Source organism: Aphelocoma coerulescens, chromosome 5 (genome assembly GCF_041296385.1).
Source record: "Aphelocoma coerulescens isolate FSJ_1873_10779 chromosome 5, UR_Acoe_1.0, whole genome shotgun sequence".
NCBI classification, from domain to species: Eukaryota; Metazoa; Chordata; class Aves; order Passeriformes; family Corvidae; genus Aphelocoma; species Aphelocoma coerulescens.
In genome coordinates this window covers 19,476,243-19,495,368 of record NC_091019.1, presented here as the reverse complement: position 1 = coordinate 19,495,368, position 19,126 = coordinate 19,476,243, and the positions used below count along the sequence as shown (strand labels likewise).

General features: G+C 47.0%; 1 protein-coding gene across 1 annotated transcript in view; it reads left to right on the top strand.

Moving 5' to 3' along the window:
• Positions 1-257: 257 nt before the first annotated feature.
• Positions 258-19,126, top strand: part of TSPAN32 (tetraspanin 32) — a 33,267-nt gene continuing 14,398 nt past the window's right edge. The window contains exons 1-5 of the mRNA XM_069016946.1: positions 258-360; positions 2,114-2,402; positions 4,468-4,582; positions 5,860-5,957; positions 12,627-12,701. Of these exons, the coding sequence (XP_068873047.1) occupies positions 2,337-2,402; positions 4,468-4,582; positions 5,860-5,957; positions 12,627-12,701 (354 nt within the window). The 5' untranslated portion in view covers positions 258-360; positions 2,114-2,336. The remainder of the gene's footprint in view (positions 361-2,113; positions 2,403-4,467; positions 4,583-5,859; positions 5,958-12,626; positions 12,702-19,126) is intronic.

Genomic DNA, 19,126 nt, shown 5'->3' with positions numbered 1-19,126 from the left:
AAGGTAAGAGAGAGGAAAGAGAAACAGCAAAAAATCCCTCCACCCCTGAGCCCAGCAGGCAGAGCAGTTAGTAGAGGGAATGGGTATTAAGCAAGAGCACCAAGCACTGCTGGTGGGAGAAGCATCAGAAGACACAGGCAAGCTACTCAGAAATTGGCATTTTCTACCAAAACAGAGGAAGCAGCTGTTTAAACCCAGGTGTTTAAAGTTGCAGACCTGCTTTCAGAGCTCCGTGAGTCAGTGAAGGTACCCGTTTTTATGGCTGGAGATAAAAGGAGGCAGAACATATTTTGTGGGAAGACCAGGAGCCCTTGCAAAGTGGGTAGATGGTGGTTTTGGGACCCCTCAGGTGGACCTGAGGTGAGGTGCGAGGCTCCTGCAGGAACTGAGGAGACCGTTGTAGAACTGGGGAGGGAATTGCTCTTCAGAAAGCCCACGTCGATCATCCTGCCCTTCGGGAAAGGGTTGTGCTGGCCTGTGGGGACCTCTAGTGTGAGACTTGGCTTCTCACAGGTCTCTCTGCGGTGGCAGTCGTTTAGGACCGGGGAAGGAACTGGGGTCTGGAGGGAAACGAAGATGGGTTCCATGTTTTTTTTTCCCTCTCCGTCGCTGTGAAACAGTTCTGGTGTGCTCAGGGCAGGTGACACGGCTTGGTGACTGTCGCTCGTGGCTGGGCTGATGTGGCTTGGTGCTACACACAGAGCTGTGCTTATGCCTTCTTGCAGCCCTTCCAGATTTAACCTGTAACTCCATGGGTGGACCAGCTCTGCTGCCTTTGTACCGTTGCACCTTGGAAATGCAGGTGATAACACCCCTGTCTGTCCTCTAGTATCAGAAGAAATGATGGGTGTCCACAGTTCTGCATCCAGATGCAATCCTAACTCTGACAGTCTTATAAGGCATTTTCCCTGTCTGGTCTGCTCCTGGGCATCCTGCTCCTGAAGGCTTGACATCAGCTGCCTTACCAGCTTGTTGTCCTCTCCCCACTGCCCTCCTGCCCTGTTGTCTAGCCACTGGTTTTCCTCAGATGGTCTCCAGCTGGTGGCCAGAGGAGGAAGGTCTCTGTCTGCACATGCTACATAAGTATCTCCTCCTGGGCATCAGGGCAGGGACCTGTGAGCCTGTTTTTGGCACTGGCTGTGGCAGTTCTCATTGGCATCTTGGAAGGCTGCAACCAAGATGATCTGCAGGAAAGCTTGCAAGAAAGCTAGTGATGTAGTCAGAAAATCATGACATGCTTTTTCCTGTGCTCATGGCTTTGTGCAACTTGCTTTCTCTTTGCTTCACAAAATGCATCTTCCTTCCTTTTTTCACTCCTCTCCTCCTCCTTCTTTGTCATCTTCCTGTAACTGCAGTTACTGTTGTGGGATGGTTTTACTTTTTTACTCCCTTTGTTTGCCACCTGGAGGGAGTGCAATTATTTTTCATTACTCTGTTTCACCTGTTCTCCACCAGCCTGGTTCCAAAACTAAGGATGATTAAGGCACTCAGTTATTCAGGCTGACTTTGGCCAGATCGTTCTTGAGGCTTCTTTGCGATTTACTTTTGAGAAATACCTGTCCTGGAGACAGCTGGTTTTGAAGACAAGAAACCTTCTGCAGCTGTGGGTCCATGGAGTCTTCAGTGCTAGGAGAGGGGAAAGGACAGAGTTAAAATGTCCACAGACAGTCAGCGTCTCTGGGGCTGGGGGTTATATTTCCATATAGCCATTTTCCTGAATAAAATACTACCAAAATGTGTTTTTTTCCCTTATCTGCAAATGCAAGTTCTAATAGAGACTCAGCCAAAGGTTATTGCCATGTGGTAGTTTTACATGGGGAGAGAAGACTCTTACACAGATCTGTTTGGGGGGGTTTAATCCCTTCTTTAAACAACAGGTTATTTTTTTTTAAATAATGTTTTCCTAGACTTTTTCCCAAAATACTATTTATGCAGATTATAAAAAAAAAGGTTACCGACAATGTTCATTAAGCAAAACTGCATTCCAGTGAAAGTCAAAGCCAGAATATTTTGACACTGACTCTTCATTGCACAGTTTAAAATTTTTTTAAGGGAGCTTTACTCCAAACTCCATGAAAGGTTGTTTTTCTGTGTGCCCTTCCTTCTTTCCCAGCTGGCTGTGTGTGGGAGTGGGCAGCAGCTGACTGAGAGCATGTTCAGAAGGTGACTGCCCCAAACAGGATTTAATAATCAGGCAGGAGGAGGTGCATCAGCACGTGGTGGGGACTCCACTTCCTGAGAGGCCCCGCTGTGGCCATGCCTCCCTTTGGTGGAAACCCAGGCTTTATCAAGAGCTGGAGGGACCAACTGCCAGCTCTCTCTGGGGACAAGCTGCCATGGGACTGAGGTGCGGCATGAGGACCACCAAGTGCCAGCTGCTGGTGACCAGCCTCTGTGTCATGGTGAGCAGGCAGGTTTGGGGGGATCTCTGCAGAACCGAGGTGAACCATTGCCTTTGCCATTCCCGCTCCGAGAGGGGATGGTTTTCCCACGTTCTGTTTTTGGCGGGCGGAGGGCAAGCACAGCCAACTGCCCGAGTTATCATTGCACCATGGGCGGTTATCGCTGGCCACCAGCATCGCCCCCCCCCTCCTCTGATAGACTTCTGGTTTCTCAGGGATGTCACACCACTGCTGCTCTTTCACAACTCAGCAGCTGCCTCCAAGGAGAAAGAAAAGGTCGCTGCTGGCAGAATGGGTGGTTCTCGGCAAAAAGATATTTGCTCCTGTCTCCTTGGAGCAAAAGAGAGAGAACAGAACTGCTGCAGTCACACTTGCTGCTGGGAGGGTGGTTGACTGCAGGTGGGATCAGTGAGAACGTGAAACCACGAGGCTTTGGTGGAAGTGTGTGTGAGAAACCTGTGGATCACCCCGCAAAGCGAAAGCAATTCCAGGGACTCTTTTTATCAGCTTTTGAAGCAAATTCAAGGGGAGTTTCTGGATATCTGCTGTAAGAGCTGATGGGAAATGGTGGATACTGGAGAACACTTCTCCTGGATGCTTTGACTTGTATGTTCTTGTTGCCTTTTCACTTCATCAAAATTTGCCAGTTTAATAATAATAACAATAACAACAGCAATAATAATAATCTGTATTTAGCTCAAAGAGGGTTGGTGGCTTTTTAAGAGTGTAATTAAAAGGTAATACCTTATTTTGGGCCACAAATGAAGTTTGTAGTTTTTTCCAAATTTCAACATTCCAAGACTGCACTGGCTGTACGATGATTCTCTCTTCCAAATAACAGAATACACCATTTGGAGGAAATGAAAGGAGGATTGGTACCAAGCATGTTTAGAGGAGGCATTAAGGCACAGCCGCTGTGAATGGTTAGAATCTTGTTATTGCTGTTAGGAGGATTTTAGACTGGTGTTTCTCAGAAATCTGAGCTAACTGGTGTTGCACTTAATATTTTGCTGGGTGTGGGTCAAGATAGACAGTAATGCACAGTCTGAAGGATCTGAAGGTGCCACAAATTAGGTTAGACAAAATGCTATGGTTTGGATGGATTTAGTCTCTGAGACTGTAAGCCTCCAGCAAAAGCTATTAGAAAATGTCACACAGTGGGGATTATGTTGAGATTGCACTGTCACGTTTGACACAGGTATAGCTGTCTCATTTTTCTGTATTGTAAAGGCACAGAATGATGAAGCCTTATCTTCAGAGCTAGGAGTGGCCTTACATTTTGCATTTTCCAGGTTCATTACACTAGATTTGGAGCTGGTTTTGCTGTTGGTGCCTTTGTCCCAGCTCTGCCACCAGTCATGCTGCAAGGAACCCTGCTCTAGAGCCATCTCCCACAGAAAAGTGCCATCAGAAGTTTTCTTTCTCCATCACCTGGATTCAGTCTGGGCAACATGGAGGGTGATGTGCAAGTAGTTACCCTGTGCCTTAGGCATACGAGTGCTCTCAGGGCTGGGACAGAAACAGGCCAGCAACACCTTGCAGAGACAGAAATCAGCACGGACAACTTGGAGTAGTACAGGACTCAGCTCTTTGCCCTCTGTTGTAGGAAACAGAGCCAACAGCAGGCAGCGAGACTGGCATTGCAAAGAGCAAAGCAGAGAACATCACCCCTGCCTAAGACCACTCATGAAGCTGGCAGCCCTCACAGCCACATGTGTGCAGTCTGCAGAGTGGGGTGGCACCACACAGGTGCTGCAAGGGCATCAATCCTCTCAGTTTTCTTCATGTGGTGGGAATTTAATCCACGGGCACTGGCCAAGAGACTCTGGGCTGCACAGTGTCTTATGCACTCATTATGCAGGAGAGAAGAACAGCTTTAGTATTTTTAAGTGTCTGGGGTTTGTCCTTTTATGTGCATTTTGGGGTACATATGGTGGTCTCTGGATGATCAGGCTGTCTGCATTTGCATGGGGCTCAGGAGTATTCAGATACACCCCAAACCTTTGTGTGCACCCAGAAAGAGCTGCTGCCTTGTAAATCCCTTCCTGAAACCCTTCTTTTCCAGCTCCTGGGGCTGTCCATTGCCACGCTGAGCACAGTCACCCATTATGGGCTCCGTTTCACCCTCATCAGCAACGTCTCCCTGGACAGCAACTCCTACAGGGTCATCCACCACAGAGGTATGTTGTGGTCACATCCCAGCGAGAACTTTGGTCATACCAGGAGCTACAAAATTCCCTAAAGCAGTTGGAGGAAGTATCTCAAGAGGAGGAAGGAGCTGGATTTTAGAGGATGCATTAGGACTAACACAGTCCTACAGGCACTTACTTTCCCGTATCAAACCTGCATGCCTGTAACCAAAGCATGCTGTGGGAGCACGGGGTGCTCAGGTGCTTCTGTGTTTGCACCTGTTCCTCTATTCACCATGTCCCCATCCTGCCCCTGTGCTGCAGTAAGAGCTCAGGAGGAGCTCCTCAGTCCCTAAAAGTGCACTGGGGCTGGCAGGAGACTGGGAGCATGGGGAGAGGAGCTACAGGAGTTGAAGCAGAACATAGAAAATTGAGGCTGGGAGGAGAAATGCATGGCAACACTTAGAGTTTGTTTTAGGAAATGTGGGGTATTTTTGCTTTCACAAGGGAGAAGTCTCAGGTACAAGGCTAGAGCAAAGATCGCCCAGGTACTAAAATACCCTGCTCACCTCTGCTGCACTTGGATCTGCTGCTTCTCCCAAGCTGTGCTCTGGGCTTAAACATGCTCATACCCTCTCAAGATCCTGGTTCTCAATTTCAGTTTAACAAGGCAGGTGTAAAAACTATGTTAGTCCAAAGCTAAGGTACATTCCTTCCCTGTTCCTACACATATAGGGGTTATATGTTGGCACTGACTGTAGCCTTGCAGGCTCTCCCACCCCAGCCACCCTCTCCAGCAACGCTTCCATTTGCCTTGTTTGCAAGTATTACCTCAGCATGGTTAGGGTAGCAAAGCCCTTTGCCGCGCTGTGGTCCCTGAGCCCTGCCCTGGGGCACCGGCTGTGATCCTGCCTGAGCCAGGAGGAAACCAGAGGGTGAGTGTTGCACCAGATTAGCAGTGCCTGGAGTCCCGATAGGGGCTGTGGGACAGCTGCTGCACACCAGCACCCCCCATTTGGGGGGATCCTTATCGGAATGCTGAAATAATTGGTAGCTTGTGGTCTGTTGGGTGGACCGACACCGTTTTAGGCTGCTTCACTTTGCTGAAGCTGTGGGAACCACTCAGAGGTTTACAGCCCTGCCAGACATACACAGCAAAGCATACACAGATAGTGGGTATTGAATAAATTACAGACAAAATTCAGTTCTGCAACCTGGACATTTGGGGCCAGCTCCCCAAAATGTACTTTTTGGCCTTTCTCTGGGTAAAAGCATCAGACTAGGCCTCTGGCATCTGACCACAACTCCCATGTCTGACTTCCTTCCAGCTTTCTACTTTGGGATCTGCCTGAGCATGACCCTGATCCTGGCAGCTCTGCTGAGCTCCGCCGCCACGGTGCGGGAATCGCAGTGTCTCACCGCCATGGTGCGTATCCGTACCCACAGGAACTGGCTGGGAGGGGCTTTTTGTCACCTGGGGCTGGCCCCCTTAATGTGTGGTGCTGGGAGCTGTGTTTCCTTATGCCTGGAAGCATGTATGCCTGGGAAAGGAGGTCCTGTTGTTCCACCTTGTGCTGCAAGGGGACGTTTTTGTAGAAGCGTGACCTTGCAGAGCTCTTCAGGCTGAGGATTGCATCCTTCTGTGCCTAGTTTCCTTTGCCAAAGCCCTGTGTATGCAGCGTTCAGAGGGAAGGTGCTTACCTGCCAAGGAACTACGGTGATGACAATTCCCAGGGTATTTTTTTTCTCCTCATCAAGTGAACACATGGTTTGTGTGGGGAAACCTTAGCAGCATGATTTTGAGTCTCACATGCTTCCCCTGACTTGTGACAGCAAACTAGCCACAATTTTTCACCCCATCACTGCAAATATCCACCACAGTGGTGGTGTGAGGCATACAAACCAAGGCAGAAGGCATGGGGGATTTGGGCTGGACCCTGAGTTTTGGCCTACAATGAGAGGTAGCATAAGAGCTGAAATTCCCCCTTTCTCCTCTCCATCATCCACAGCGAAGTGCTTGTTTGGGCCTGGACCATGCTGACAGTAGTAAACTGGACTGTGAGCTAAGCTACATTTAAAAACAGAGCCTGCATGTGGGGCTTTGGCTGCACAGAGCAGCTTCCAGCCTTGGGGCTGGAGGGATGAGTGGTAAAGTGCTGCTCACTGCATGTTTTCCCATGTGAAGGGCAGGAGTCAATAGGTAGGTTGTTGAGCATGAAATCGTGTTTAATATAAAATAATTGCATTGCTGTCATACACTAACTTTAAAGAGATTTATCTAATGTGTGTAATTGGGGGAAATGATACTGATGGCAGAAATTAGAGGCTGACACCTTAAAATTCAGTGCAAAGCAGCCCCTGAGATTAATGTTTTCACCTTCTGAATATGCCATCTTCCTTTCTCTGTTTGAGATGCCCAAAGGGGCCTGAGTTCCTATGAATACCTCTAACAGAATAGGTGTAACTTCCCACCCTTTTGCTGAAGTGTTTTTAATGTGTGCCTGCAACTACCACATCTAAACCAATGGGTACGTACAGATTAGTGGAGAAAGTAATGGCTGCCTGAAGATGCAGCCAAACTTCTCTATAATGTTTATTTGTTGCCTTACTCTCTGGTATGTGGTTGGGGCATGCCACTCCATAGAACAGCCTGTTAAAATCACAGACGTTTCCGGATGCGATAGTTAAAGATGGCAAACACATACTGAGCGAGCTCCAGAGCTGCTGTCCAAAGGCACTGTCCAAGGGCCACACGGTGCTGCTCTCCCTTCCCGTTGTAACGTGGGTGATCCTTTCCCCCAGCCACCCTTCATCTCCACCAGCCCAGCTGGTTTGAGCTATCACAGCCAAGCTCTGCCCACCAAAGAAACCTCTGGCTGGCAGAACCCTCAATGTGGCTATTTTTGTGGCTCCTAGTGCATCCTGTTGGCTTGTCTTTAGCTTCCACAGGTTGTTGTTTTTTTTTTTTTTTTGGGGGGGGGGGGGGGGAATGGGTGGGGGATGTGGCCGTCTTCATTTTGGACCCCTGATGGCACCTTTGCAGGGAGGTCACGGTATCGCTGCCTGGCGGGAAGCAGAGGAAGGGTGCGAGGTGCCTTCCCCGCAGCTGTGGCGACGAGGCGTCACGCCGCGCTGCTCTCAGCAGGGATAACGGGATGCCTCTTGGCTGCCCTTAAGCCCTGTTTCCGCCGCCTCCGTGCCGAGCCGTGGGGCAGGAGGCGAGAGGGCCGCTGGCAGCCGGGCGGGGCCGGTCCAGCGCCGCGCTCCGCCGCTGGAGGGGGCCGCGGGCCCGCCAGCCGCCCGCTGCCGCTCCCCGCGCGCTCCGGGAGGTGCTGCGGAACGCGCCGGGAACGGGAGCAGCCCCCGTGACCCCTGCGGGCTGGTGGCACGTCCCCAGCCCTCAGGAATTAACGGGAACCCTGGGAGACACCCAAGAGCTGGCCATCAGCAACAGTATTCTCGCCTCCAAGTGTTCAAGGAGCTCATCGGCGTCTTAAATCACACAGGGGGGACTTTACCTATTCCTAAAAATCGCCCCCTCTGCTCCCAACTGTATCTTCCACAAAAGCCCAGCTCGCTGCTTGTTTTCACCCCAGTTCCCGCTCCCAGGGCACACATGTAATCTCTGATCTGCAAGCAAGAAGCAAAGGCAGGGAGAGCCAGCCCTGACAGCTGCAGCCAGGTAATCACAGGCAGGAGTGGGGTTTGGCCCTGTGGGGCTCCAAAACTTGTCAGAGTGTTGTCCAGCTCTGCTGATCCCTGCTGGGCTGTAGCTCACAGGAGGGATCAACCCGGCTGCTTGGAGTTTTTTTTCCTCCTTCTGCAATAGAAAGAATCTTTCATCTTCCCCTGCTATTGATTTTAAAGGACTTTTCCTCCCTGCATAGAGTGTGTCTTATTTAGAAGACCATTTAATTCATTCTTAATCAAAGAGGGAAGACATCAGAGTATTTGCCTCACATCTGTGGCTGTCCAGGAAACCAAGCCATGCTTGGGGGATGTCTGCATCAGTATGGCTAGTTTACCACAATGCCACTTGGTTAAACCAGCCGCCCTGGGGAAAAGCTGACCAGGATGCAGACGGGCTTATGGGAGCACTTTTTTGTCTGTTTTGATTTTATATGCTCATGCTGCCTGGCTGTCTGGAGGTTTGTGTGCCTCCAGAGGAGGGGTCTCTGGTCTTTATAGACCTTACTGGTGCTGTTCTAGTAACAGTAATGGGTGCACAGTGCTTAGAAACCAGAACAGGACAAACAGGTTTAGGCACACAGGTCTCAGGAGATTGTCTTGTAGCTGCATTAGCAGCATCATGAGACCAGACAGATGCTACTGTGCATCCACTGCTGCTTGTGAGGAAGCTGGTTCCAAGAAAGTAATTGAGAACTTAAGGATAACAAGTTAGGTTCTAAATTCCAGGAATATTACCCCTGAAGCTCCTCTTAAACAGGGAGAATAGCAACAGGCTTATTGACTGTTTTCCAGCTGAGGCAAACCCTGCTTTCTGGTGATCCATGGCCCATCATGAATGTTAATATCCTGCAGCTCTCACAGCCCCTGGAGGTCGTGTCACTATTGAAGGGCAGGAAAAGGAAGGAAAACAGCAGTTTTCCTAGTGCTGTTTGTACAAAGGAAAGACTCCAGCACCGGTGAGGTTTAAAGCATCATGTGTTGTTATCTGGTCAGACAGAGAAAGAAAAGAAAAAACAGGGAGCAACATTCCAACTATAATATCCCAACTGAAATTCTTACAGCCTAAAACCTGACTTGTATAGAGGAAAATTTGTGTTCAGGATAGAGCAGATGTTCCAAAAAAATTCAGTGGAAAAAGCCTCAGTGCATGCCCGGTATAACCCAGTTTTTCATCAAGATTGATGAGCTAGTAGGGCTAGCACACAGCACAGGCTGTTTGCTTTATTATACCCAGGTGTAGGCCAGTGTGTAGAGGGTCCTTAATATCACTGCAGCACACGTCAGCATCTTTCTTTCTAATTTAATCTGTCTCCTGTGCTCTCCCTCATGAAGCAAGACTTCTGAGTGAGGCATCTGTGTGCCAGTGGCAGAGCTGGGGCCGAGGACAGATTCCTCTTTCTGATGTCACTGACTCGTGTTTGCTCTGTGCAAGGGCAAAAACATTGCGTGCTTTTAGACGAACTCGGTCAGGCAAGGAGGGACACAACCTAATGGATGCAATCTGAAGTTTGCTCCCCCCTTCCCTGCCCTGGGCTCTGCAGTCTGGCAGGGAGCTGGCCCTTGCAATGACCACAGCAGCACCAAAAAGCAGCTGGAGCAGAGCAGGGCAGAGGTCGGCTCCTTCCCTGGAAGTGTGGGAGTTTGGCAGAGCTACAGAACCCAGTCTGATCTAAAGGATCCCTCCCTCATCCAAAGCTGACCCCCTTCACCAAAGGGGAAGCATCAGAAAGGTGAATTAAAAGAAACACCAGCCAACAGACAGGGTGCTGTTCCTGCAGACTCTGCCAAGTCTTTGGAAGAGAAATTGTTCCTTGCAGCAAGCATGGAAACAAGGTCATTCATAAAAGAGTAACTGATGTCTGCCTGGTGACAGCCTTCCACAGGGCTGATGTGGCTGTCTCTCGCAAAGGGAGCAGGCAGCAGCCTGTGGCTGGCTCCGAGGAACTCCAAGGGTCTGGGAGATGGTGAACCAGCCTCGACCCTTCCATATTTTGTATGCAAACTGCACACTGCCTTTTTCTTTTTTCCTCCAAATGTCTTCTAATGTAATTAGAAAGTTGCTCTTCCAAAAGCCTTTTGGCTGGGGAGTGAAAAAGCAGGCTATAATTCATTTATAAGATGTTCTTGGAGCCGTGTAATTTCTGTGCACCAGCTGGGTGGATGGGGAGCTTCCCAAGGGGTTGCATTTTGGTATTCCCAGAAAAACCAGACAGAAATAAAGGGAGAGTTGATGCTGAACATGAAGGACTGAGATGTGGCGTGGAGATGAGGAAGGGAAGATGAGAAGGAGGATTTTAATCTGCTGGGGGTTCTGGCCCCAGAGAGATGTTGTAAGTGCTGGAGCTGGTGGGGGAAGGAAGGGAGATCACAGTGGAAGAAATCTGGTTTGTCACTGGCACCCTGTTGTTCACACTCTCCGGGTTCATGGTGGGTCCCCACAATTGTAACTTTAATGGAATGGTATGCAGCAGAGTGCTAATGTTGCTCTCAGTGCTGGTTTTTCCATCTGACTAATTTTCTTTTTTTAAAATTTTCCTGTCTTTGAATTTGATTTTGGTGAAAATGCCGTTTGTTTGGTGGGGCAGTTGCTGGAGGCAGTTCAAAATGCAGGGTCTGGTCCTACTGAAGAACAACCTGACATGCCTGTGTAACCTCACCTCCTCCCTCCACTCTGTGCTGTACCTTCAGGAGTTGAACCCCCCCCTCTTTTGGTCTGTGATATCACCCTGCAAACTCTTCCACATCTTCATGACTTGTAACCCCCTTGTCATGTCAGTGTTTGATCAGACTTTTCCTCCCATCTCCTTAAGGGTCCTCTGTAATCTCATTTCAGCTCCTAGCAAGGCAATGAGTGATCTCATCAGCTGTATGGCCAGACAGCTGCCAAAAAATAAATGAAAGGAGAGACTGGACATACATAATTTAATATTTTTTCTAAGAGCTGTACCAGGGTTTTCCCCAGTGTCCGATGCAGAGCCTGAAACAAGGCAGCCCCAAAAAAGTGGTGAAATACCAATGGCAGTCTTGTTCCGGGAGCAAAGTCCCCGGAAAGTGCAGAGAAACAGAGCAGATGGACAAGAGCCAGAAAAAGGAGTTTACTGGCACATTCACTTTCATTTCCAGGATTTGAAGTAACACATTTTCCTTTCTTTCTGCTTATGCATGAGTTTGGAGCTTTTTTTTGTTTAACTATATCTTTTAAGCAAATTTTTTTTGTGAAGCAGAACTGGTAGAAGCAATGTTCTTCTTCCTCTCTTAAGCTTGAATTTGGTAAAATTTCATGAAAGATTTAAACTTTTTCAAGTTATTACAGCTATATCATACAATGAAAACAGTCACAGAAAAAATTAGAAATCAAAATAATATGCAGTCAGCTGGCTAAGTTTCCCACATACTGTTGTGTTGAAAGAGGCACAGTTTCATGGAAAAACTTTTAAGGGTATTAATTTTCAACTGATGCTTATTCATCATCTTTTGTCATTCCAAGACTAAGCCATGGATTCATATTTGATGAGCCCATTTAGCCTTCAAACACTTTACAGGCACTTCTTCCTTCCTTTTTTTTTTTTTTTTTTTTTTTTTTTAATGTGAACAAGATCATTTGGTCCAGCTGTCACAGCAGGCGAGTGCTTTTTATATCAGGGTGTGTGGGTTCTTTGGTCCAGATTTGTTCAAATAAAAATAAAAGCACGTAACTTCCAGCTCTGCAAGCCTAGGGAAGAAGACAAAAGTCAAACCACGTCCTGCATCATTGCTGTTATTGTTTAGACACTTCAGGGTCAGTTTCTGGCCTTGATTGTACTTCTGTCATCCTGTTGTCTAACTAGGATGGTGCTGATCTAAAGAAGGCAGCTTGGCCGTGGAGCTGCCGCCTTGCTCACAGAGTAAGTCCAGCTCCTCTTCCACAGCAGGCTGATTTCTCTCTATCCCAATTATTTGCTTCTTTATGGACTATTTGTGTGGGGTTTGCCCTCTTTGAAGCCGATAGCCAAGTTTTAAATGCAGGGGATTGTATTTCATGAGTAAGGAGATGCTATTCTGGAGCACAGTCCTGTGGCAGAAGGGGAGCATACTGTAAATATCATGGTTTTATACCTTATTTTCTTTGTCCAGTAGGAATTTGGGCAGAATAGAATAACTGCTCTGCAGGAAGCTGCCTGTTTTTTTGGTCAAACTTTTCAATTGGCCACAGTGTAATTACAGGACTCCTGATGGAGAACCACATTATTGTCCATCTAATTTCTTTTAAGTAACTGACATTATGAGGGATATTAAAAGAAGGTGATGCTTAAACTTTAATGAAACTTGCTCAAACAAGCATATTAAATATGTCCTGATTGTGTTTGCAAATGGTTATTTTTCTCCCCAGGCTGTAACTGTTGGTATTTTTCGTCTTTATCCTCAGGGATTTTTCTGTTTTGCTCTGGCCTTTTGTGGATTGATCCCAGCTGCCTGCTGGAGGTACACACACAGCACAGAGGTAAGTGTTGGCTGATAGAAAATACCACCAGCATCTCGTCAGAGGTTTTTTTTGTAGCAACTATTTCTCCCATAAAAGGGACATCTGGTGTTAATTAAGACATCCATATTGAGGTCTATCAGATCCATGCTCTGTTGCATCTGTCCTTTGGAAGAACAGGGTCACCTTCATCAGCTGCCTCTTCAATGGGATCATCTGAAGGGAGAAGCCATGGAAAACCTCATGCAGGGCAAATGCTTTGTGCTGAAGGCAAAACAAAATGCAAGTCTCATTAGCTTTGGGATTTTTTTTTTTTTACAGGGGATGTTTGCTTTGCTTTGCTTTGTTTTAAATGAGATGCTTGACTTTTGAAAAGTCATTTCCAGCTGGTTCTATTTCCTGCTAATGTCAATTGGGAGCCTCTATTCGAAGGCAGTGGCAGGTTGTTCTGGTTGTCTCTGGCAGTGGCCAGGAGAAACACCCAGGAGATGTGTTTATTAACATGCAGCAGTGGTACAGGAAAAACACAAGAGTAAAAAATGGTGTTTTGGGTCACTATCATGCTGGACCAGAAAGAGAAGATTGTAGGAGGTTGAATTTGGAAGAAAGTTGGGTTTTGAATTGTTAATCCAGAGCTTGCTGGTGCTGTGGTAGATGGGTGGTGTGGGAGATGCAAGGTGCCGGGGAAGTTGGTCTTTATTCCCCTTTTTGCATCCCTGCACTTAAAAAATACAAAATTTAGGAGACTCAGAAGTGTAAAAAAATCATGACATCTTTCTTTTGAAAGCAGAACACTGGTATTTTAGGCAAGTACCTAAATAATTCAGAGATAGATATTTCATGCAGTGGCTCAGTCCCTGTCTCTATTTTGCTCCTCCCCAGCCCCAGGCACATGCCATAACCTGCAATGTTCTGGGCAGCTATGAGGATCTGAATAACGTGAAACATCATCCCAGTGGATTAGGGATTGATGCTGCCAGCTCATCATTTTAGGGTTACAGATATTGTGGGGGATCAAAGACCAGTGTGTCAGAAGGCTGGTCTTGAGATTTCCTTCTGTGATGGAGGAGCGCAGCTCCATCAAAATCCCAGAGACTCGGGACTGTGGCAATTGCTTTTGCTGGGCACAAGGAGCCCTGTCCCCAAATGGTTCAGTGTCCTGTGCATAAATTAAAACCCAATCCTTCTGAAAGCAGAAGTCAAGGTTAAGGTGAGGGATAAGGTCCTGCTTCTCTAGAAAGTTTTCCCAGAGCTGGCCAGTGCCCACAGTAGTTGAAAATCCTTTGAAATGTGCAGGTGGCTACACTGGACCAGGCTAAAGTTGTTGGCCAAGGTAGGAGCTGTTGGCCAAGGAGATTTTTGGCTGACCTGCTGTTGGCCAAGGTAACAGCATAAAAACCCAGCAAGCACAAAACAGTGCTTTTTCAGATGCCAGCAGCTTGTGGCCCAGGTGTCTGCTGGTGACACCTGCTGGTGCCTTTGCCTTTAATGTTCTCCCTGGGTTTTTCCCTGTGAATTTGTCCAACTGCTTTGGAAACGTTAGGGTTGAGTGCTGATGGCAGAACAGCATCTTTTATCTGTACACTTAACTGGCTGAAGTGGATTCAGTCATGGCTGAGACATCCATGAAAAAATATCTTTCCACAGCCTCTTTATTTTTTTTTCTTATTGTTTCAGGCAAAACTATCAACATTTATTACATTCACACTAACAATGTAATATGGAAATAATTTTGTTCTCATGACCAACACAGAAGGGAGCACACTTCCCTCCTTCTTCTGCTGAATTTAAATTGTAGATTGAAGCAAAGGTGTTAGTAAAGGAGAAATGGCACCAGAAACTGTGTCTGGTTGGCATTGTGAAACTGTGTTTTCCAAATAGACTATTTAGTTTTACTTTTAATCCACACACATGGTGCAGGGCATAAAAAGATCACAAGAAAAATGTTGTTTGTTGGATTAATATAGGGATGTGCCCTTCAAAAAATATTGTGCTGAAAAATTTTTAAGGAGAATTACTTTGTATATCTCTTAATCACTACATCTGTTTTTACTTCAAATTATTTTCATGGGGTTTTTTTTCTCTGAGTGCCCTGCCCACAAATGCACCCATGGTTATGGTTAGCTTTAGTAATTGGTTGGGTTTCTGTAAGCAAAACAGCTTCCACTAGGCAAAATTATGGGCTTTTGTAAAAGGTTTACTTTCTGGGCAAAGAAAACCAGCAGTGTTTCTGACAGCAGAAAAAAAAATACCATTAGAGACCATCTTGTGTTTCTCTGTTTCCTAAAATGCAAGGAGAAGCAGGGAATACATATGAGGAAGATTTAATTAGAAGTGTCACTTACAGAACACATGGAAATTTAGTTTGGACTGAAAAGTAACCTTTCTCACTAGAGAGAGAAATGCAGATGTGAGAGAGAAATGTGGGTGACAGAAAGAAATGCAGGTGTGTCTGCCCCTCCAGGACAGGAGCACAGTGATGTAGAAAATTGAATGAAGCAGGGGGAAGACTTCTGAAGTCTCATTATAGAGCTGTTTGTTGGCTTGACTTTCTCAAAATAAAGAACCAAATTCAAGCAGGTGTCCTCTGCTGCCTACTGAATGTCAGTACTCTCAAAAATAGTTAATTGTGGTAATCTGGGGGGGGAACTCAAACCCAGCCAAGTGGGTGGGTGTCTTGTAAGCTTGATGGGATGTACACAGCTATCAAGAAAGGAATGGAACTGAGGATGTAAAACTGAATATGGATGAATATGGCCATTACACGTGCCTGAAGCACTAAGAGCACCGAGGGGGTACTGCCCCCACGTTCATGGCTAGAACAAAAATTTCAATTTTTCCCATGAAAAATACACTGACTTTCCAGTGGAATGCCAGACAGAAAATTAGGCTGTTCATTTTGGAAATGCCAGCTGGGAGCTGGTGTCAGTAGTTCCTGTCCTCTCCCTCCCTACTGGCAACGTGCCGAACACAGGCAGCACTGAAAACAGAGTCCTCCCCTCCATTTGCAAGCTGGGGATGGGAGGTCTCCCCTGCACTAATCCATGGCAGATGCTTCAGTGGTTTACTCCTGTTGGTAAAGAAAAGATTAAAAAAAAAAATCTACATTTTCTTCAGAAAGCAGACCCCTCTTACAGAAAATCATCTGAAACAGTAAAGCCCAATAGTCAGTTGAAAATTGTTCTGATGGTTATTATCAAGAGACAATAGATAGAAATATTGTTTGAACATGACGAAAACGAAGTGCCCTTTTTGCCTGTGTGGCTCTTCCAGAGCCTTGTTTACAGTACTTCCTGCAGAGAAGCTGGGCAGGGAGAAAGGAAGAGTTATTTGTAAATACTTGATATTCTCAGACCTGGGCATTGTAAACAAAATGAATCTTCTCATTTCCCATTCTTTTCTGCTTTCATGACCTTCTGTAGCTACTGGACAAATTCTTTCAGACAGATGTCAAATGTTTTAATTTCAAGTTATCCGCATTCCAGATGGACTCGATGTCACCATAGTCTGTTTTCTTAAAGTGATGTATGCCAGACATGCAGCAGTCATGAAGCTGAGATTTATTGTGCTTTATCCTAAAAGGTTGCATCACAATTGTTCCTCCTTGGTCTCGGTAGGCAAGTGTTGCAAACCTGTCTGAGGAAGGACAGTGGCGCAATCAAAGTGAACAAGAGACTGACATGCATGGGAGGACAGAGGACAGGGGATGACCCCTACGCAAGCGTCTTTGCTGGAACTGCTGTGGTAACCACAGAAATCATGAGGTTTTCGGATGGTTTTCAGTCACATTAGGAAGTCCTGGTCCCTGAAGCTGAAGAGCTGAATCTTGTTTTCTGAAGTTATTTTTATGGCAGTTCCTTTCCCACAAACTGCTGTCTGTTTAAGTGAGGTCCCTCTGTCATTCACAGCATGGCCAAAAAGAGCAGGGACGTGGAATCCAGAGAGGGATGCAGGAGAGACATGCCACATCCAGCACAGCTGATGGGGAGGGCTGCTGCTTCCTCCTCCTCCTCCCCAGCTTCCTTTCTCTTCTCACCCATTAACTGCTGCTTTACAAACCTGTCTGCAGAGGCTGGAGCAAAGCTGTACTTGCAGCTGCCATATAGAATACTTGGTAGCCTTACTAACCAACACAAAAATAGAATCATGGAATCATTAAGGTTGGAAAAGACCTCCATGATCATTGACTCCTGCCTATAAATGATCAACTAGACCTTGTCAACTAGACCAGAGCACTAAGTGCCACATCCAGTTATTTCTTGAACACTTCCAGGGATGGTGACTCTACCACCTCCCTGGGCAGCCCATTCCAATGCCTGACCACTCCTTCAGGGAAGAAGTTCTTTCTGATGTCCAGCCTGAAACTGGAACAGCTTGAGGCTTTTGTCCTGTCACTTGTTGCCTAAGAGATGAGACCAACCTCCACCTGGCTACAAGCTCCTTTCAGCTAGTTGTAGAGAGCAATAAGGTCTCCCCTGAGCTTCCTTTTCTCCAGGCTAAACACTCCAGCTCCCTCTCACTGGATTTCCCCTCCAGACCCTTCACCAGCTCCATTGCCCTTCTCTGGACACACCCCAGCTCGATGTCTTTCTTGTAGTGAGGGGCCCAGAAGTGGACACGGGAATCGAGGTGTGGCCTCGCCTCACCAGTGCCCAGTACAGAGGGACAATCAGTGCCCTGGTCCTCCTGGCCAAACTATTTTTGATACAAGCCAGGATCCCCTTGGCCTTCTTGGCTACTTGGGCACACGCTGGCTCATTGTCAGCTCTTACCCAGCACCCTCAGGTCCTTTTCAACTGGGCCCCTTTCCAGGCACTGTTACCCAAGCCTGTGGCACTGCATGAGGTTGTTGACCTCACTTGACCAAAGTGCAGATCCTGGCACTTCGCCTTGTTGAACCTGAGGTTTGGGGTTATGTTCTGGGCCCTGCTGTGAAAGAGGCCAGAGGAGTTTCTATTCCACATTACCTTCTGCTGTTCCCTTTCTCTGCAGCAGCTGAGCCAGTCCTTCCAGCAACCCTGTGGCCCTGGCCCCATGTAGGGTGGGTCAGTTACACTAAAATTGCTGCAACATAAAAGGAGTTTTGCAACAGAATGAGCATTTTAATTACAGAGATTTGTTCACAGGTAAAAACATAAAATGGATTAAATGACAATTTCCCAACTCAGGAATTTGAAACTGGTGCAAATAGTTGTCCATATTTCTGTAAAGGCCTGATTCCCCATGGCCTCTGAATAAAGAGGTTGCTTGGATTTGCACTAGCTGCAATGATATGGTGATCTCTTAATTATCAAGTGGTTTCTCAGGTTGCTGGGTGATTTCAAAATGAGTTTCACCTGTGGCTTTTGGCTCCACATAAGTGGAAAGGCATTAGCCCCTCTGTGGCTGCATTGCTTGTACGTGAAGAATAAATGTGAGGAGTTAGCTTTTTAAGGGCAGGGAATACAAGCCATTTGTCTACACCCTGATTCTCCTGCAGCCTTGCTCTGCTTTCTCCAGAGGAACTTGTCTGCTCTCCCCTCCTCAATCTGGGAAGTGGAAATGGGGTCTTCCATGCTTTGTTAGCAAGCAAGGGGGTACCTTCTGAAATGGTGATTTTCTAACAGCCATGTTGTACATGGCTGGAATTAACAGTTGCAGTTGTTAAATAACAAACATTGGTTGTTGATCTCAAGACCTGGGTCTTGTTCTTGAGCAAAGCAGCTTCCCTCCTCCCTTCCCTGCATATGGAACCAGTGCTTCTGTCTGTGGGTCTCCCTCCCAAGCAGCACCTTTGCAAAACCAGAGGCAGCATTGTCTGGGTCTCCAGGAGGGAAATCTTCTCTTAGTGTCCATAAAACCAGCACATGCATCTTGTTTCTGCAGGTATGTAAGGAACAACCCAGCACTTCCTAGATAATTACTTAAGTGGGACTGTAGAGGTCCTTCCTCTATGGATTTCCTAGGATGTATTTGTGTCAGTGTGTGTCGGGGCAAAGTCCTGCAGGGTCTGGTTGGTCTCATCTGTGGGTAATGCTTAAATGCAGGCTGAAATCCTAGAGATTTTAGTGGGACTTAAACACGAGCTGAAGGTGTGCTCAGGTGCTTTCTGAAGCCAGACCTGAAGCATACAGGGAGTTTCCTTTTGGGTTTTGATTCAGTGGGGCTGGATTGCAGCCCCTCACAGGGGTCTTCCAAGTGCGTTTACAAAAATCACTGATGTGAATGCTGTGAGCAATCTGATGTGCTCCTTGGTCTTGCTGTTAATCTAGCAGGCACAATCAATTTAAAAGCACCAAGCTTTTCCAAGTCTCTGAGCTCCATGGGAAAAACAAAAAAGGGGGAAACCCCTCCCTCTTCCTTAGTGTTTTTAAATATTGTGCCTCTTTCCCAGTGTTTATGTTCTCACTACCCAGCAATGGCCCACTCCCCCCAGCGAGACACTGCTCTCCTTTGTCTGAGCCTCC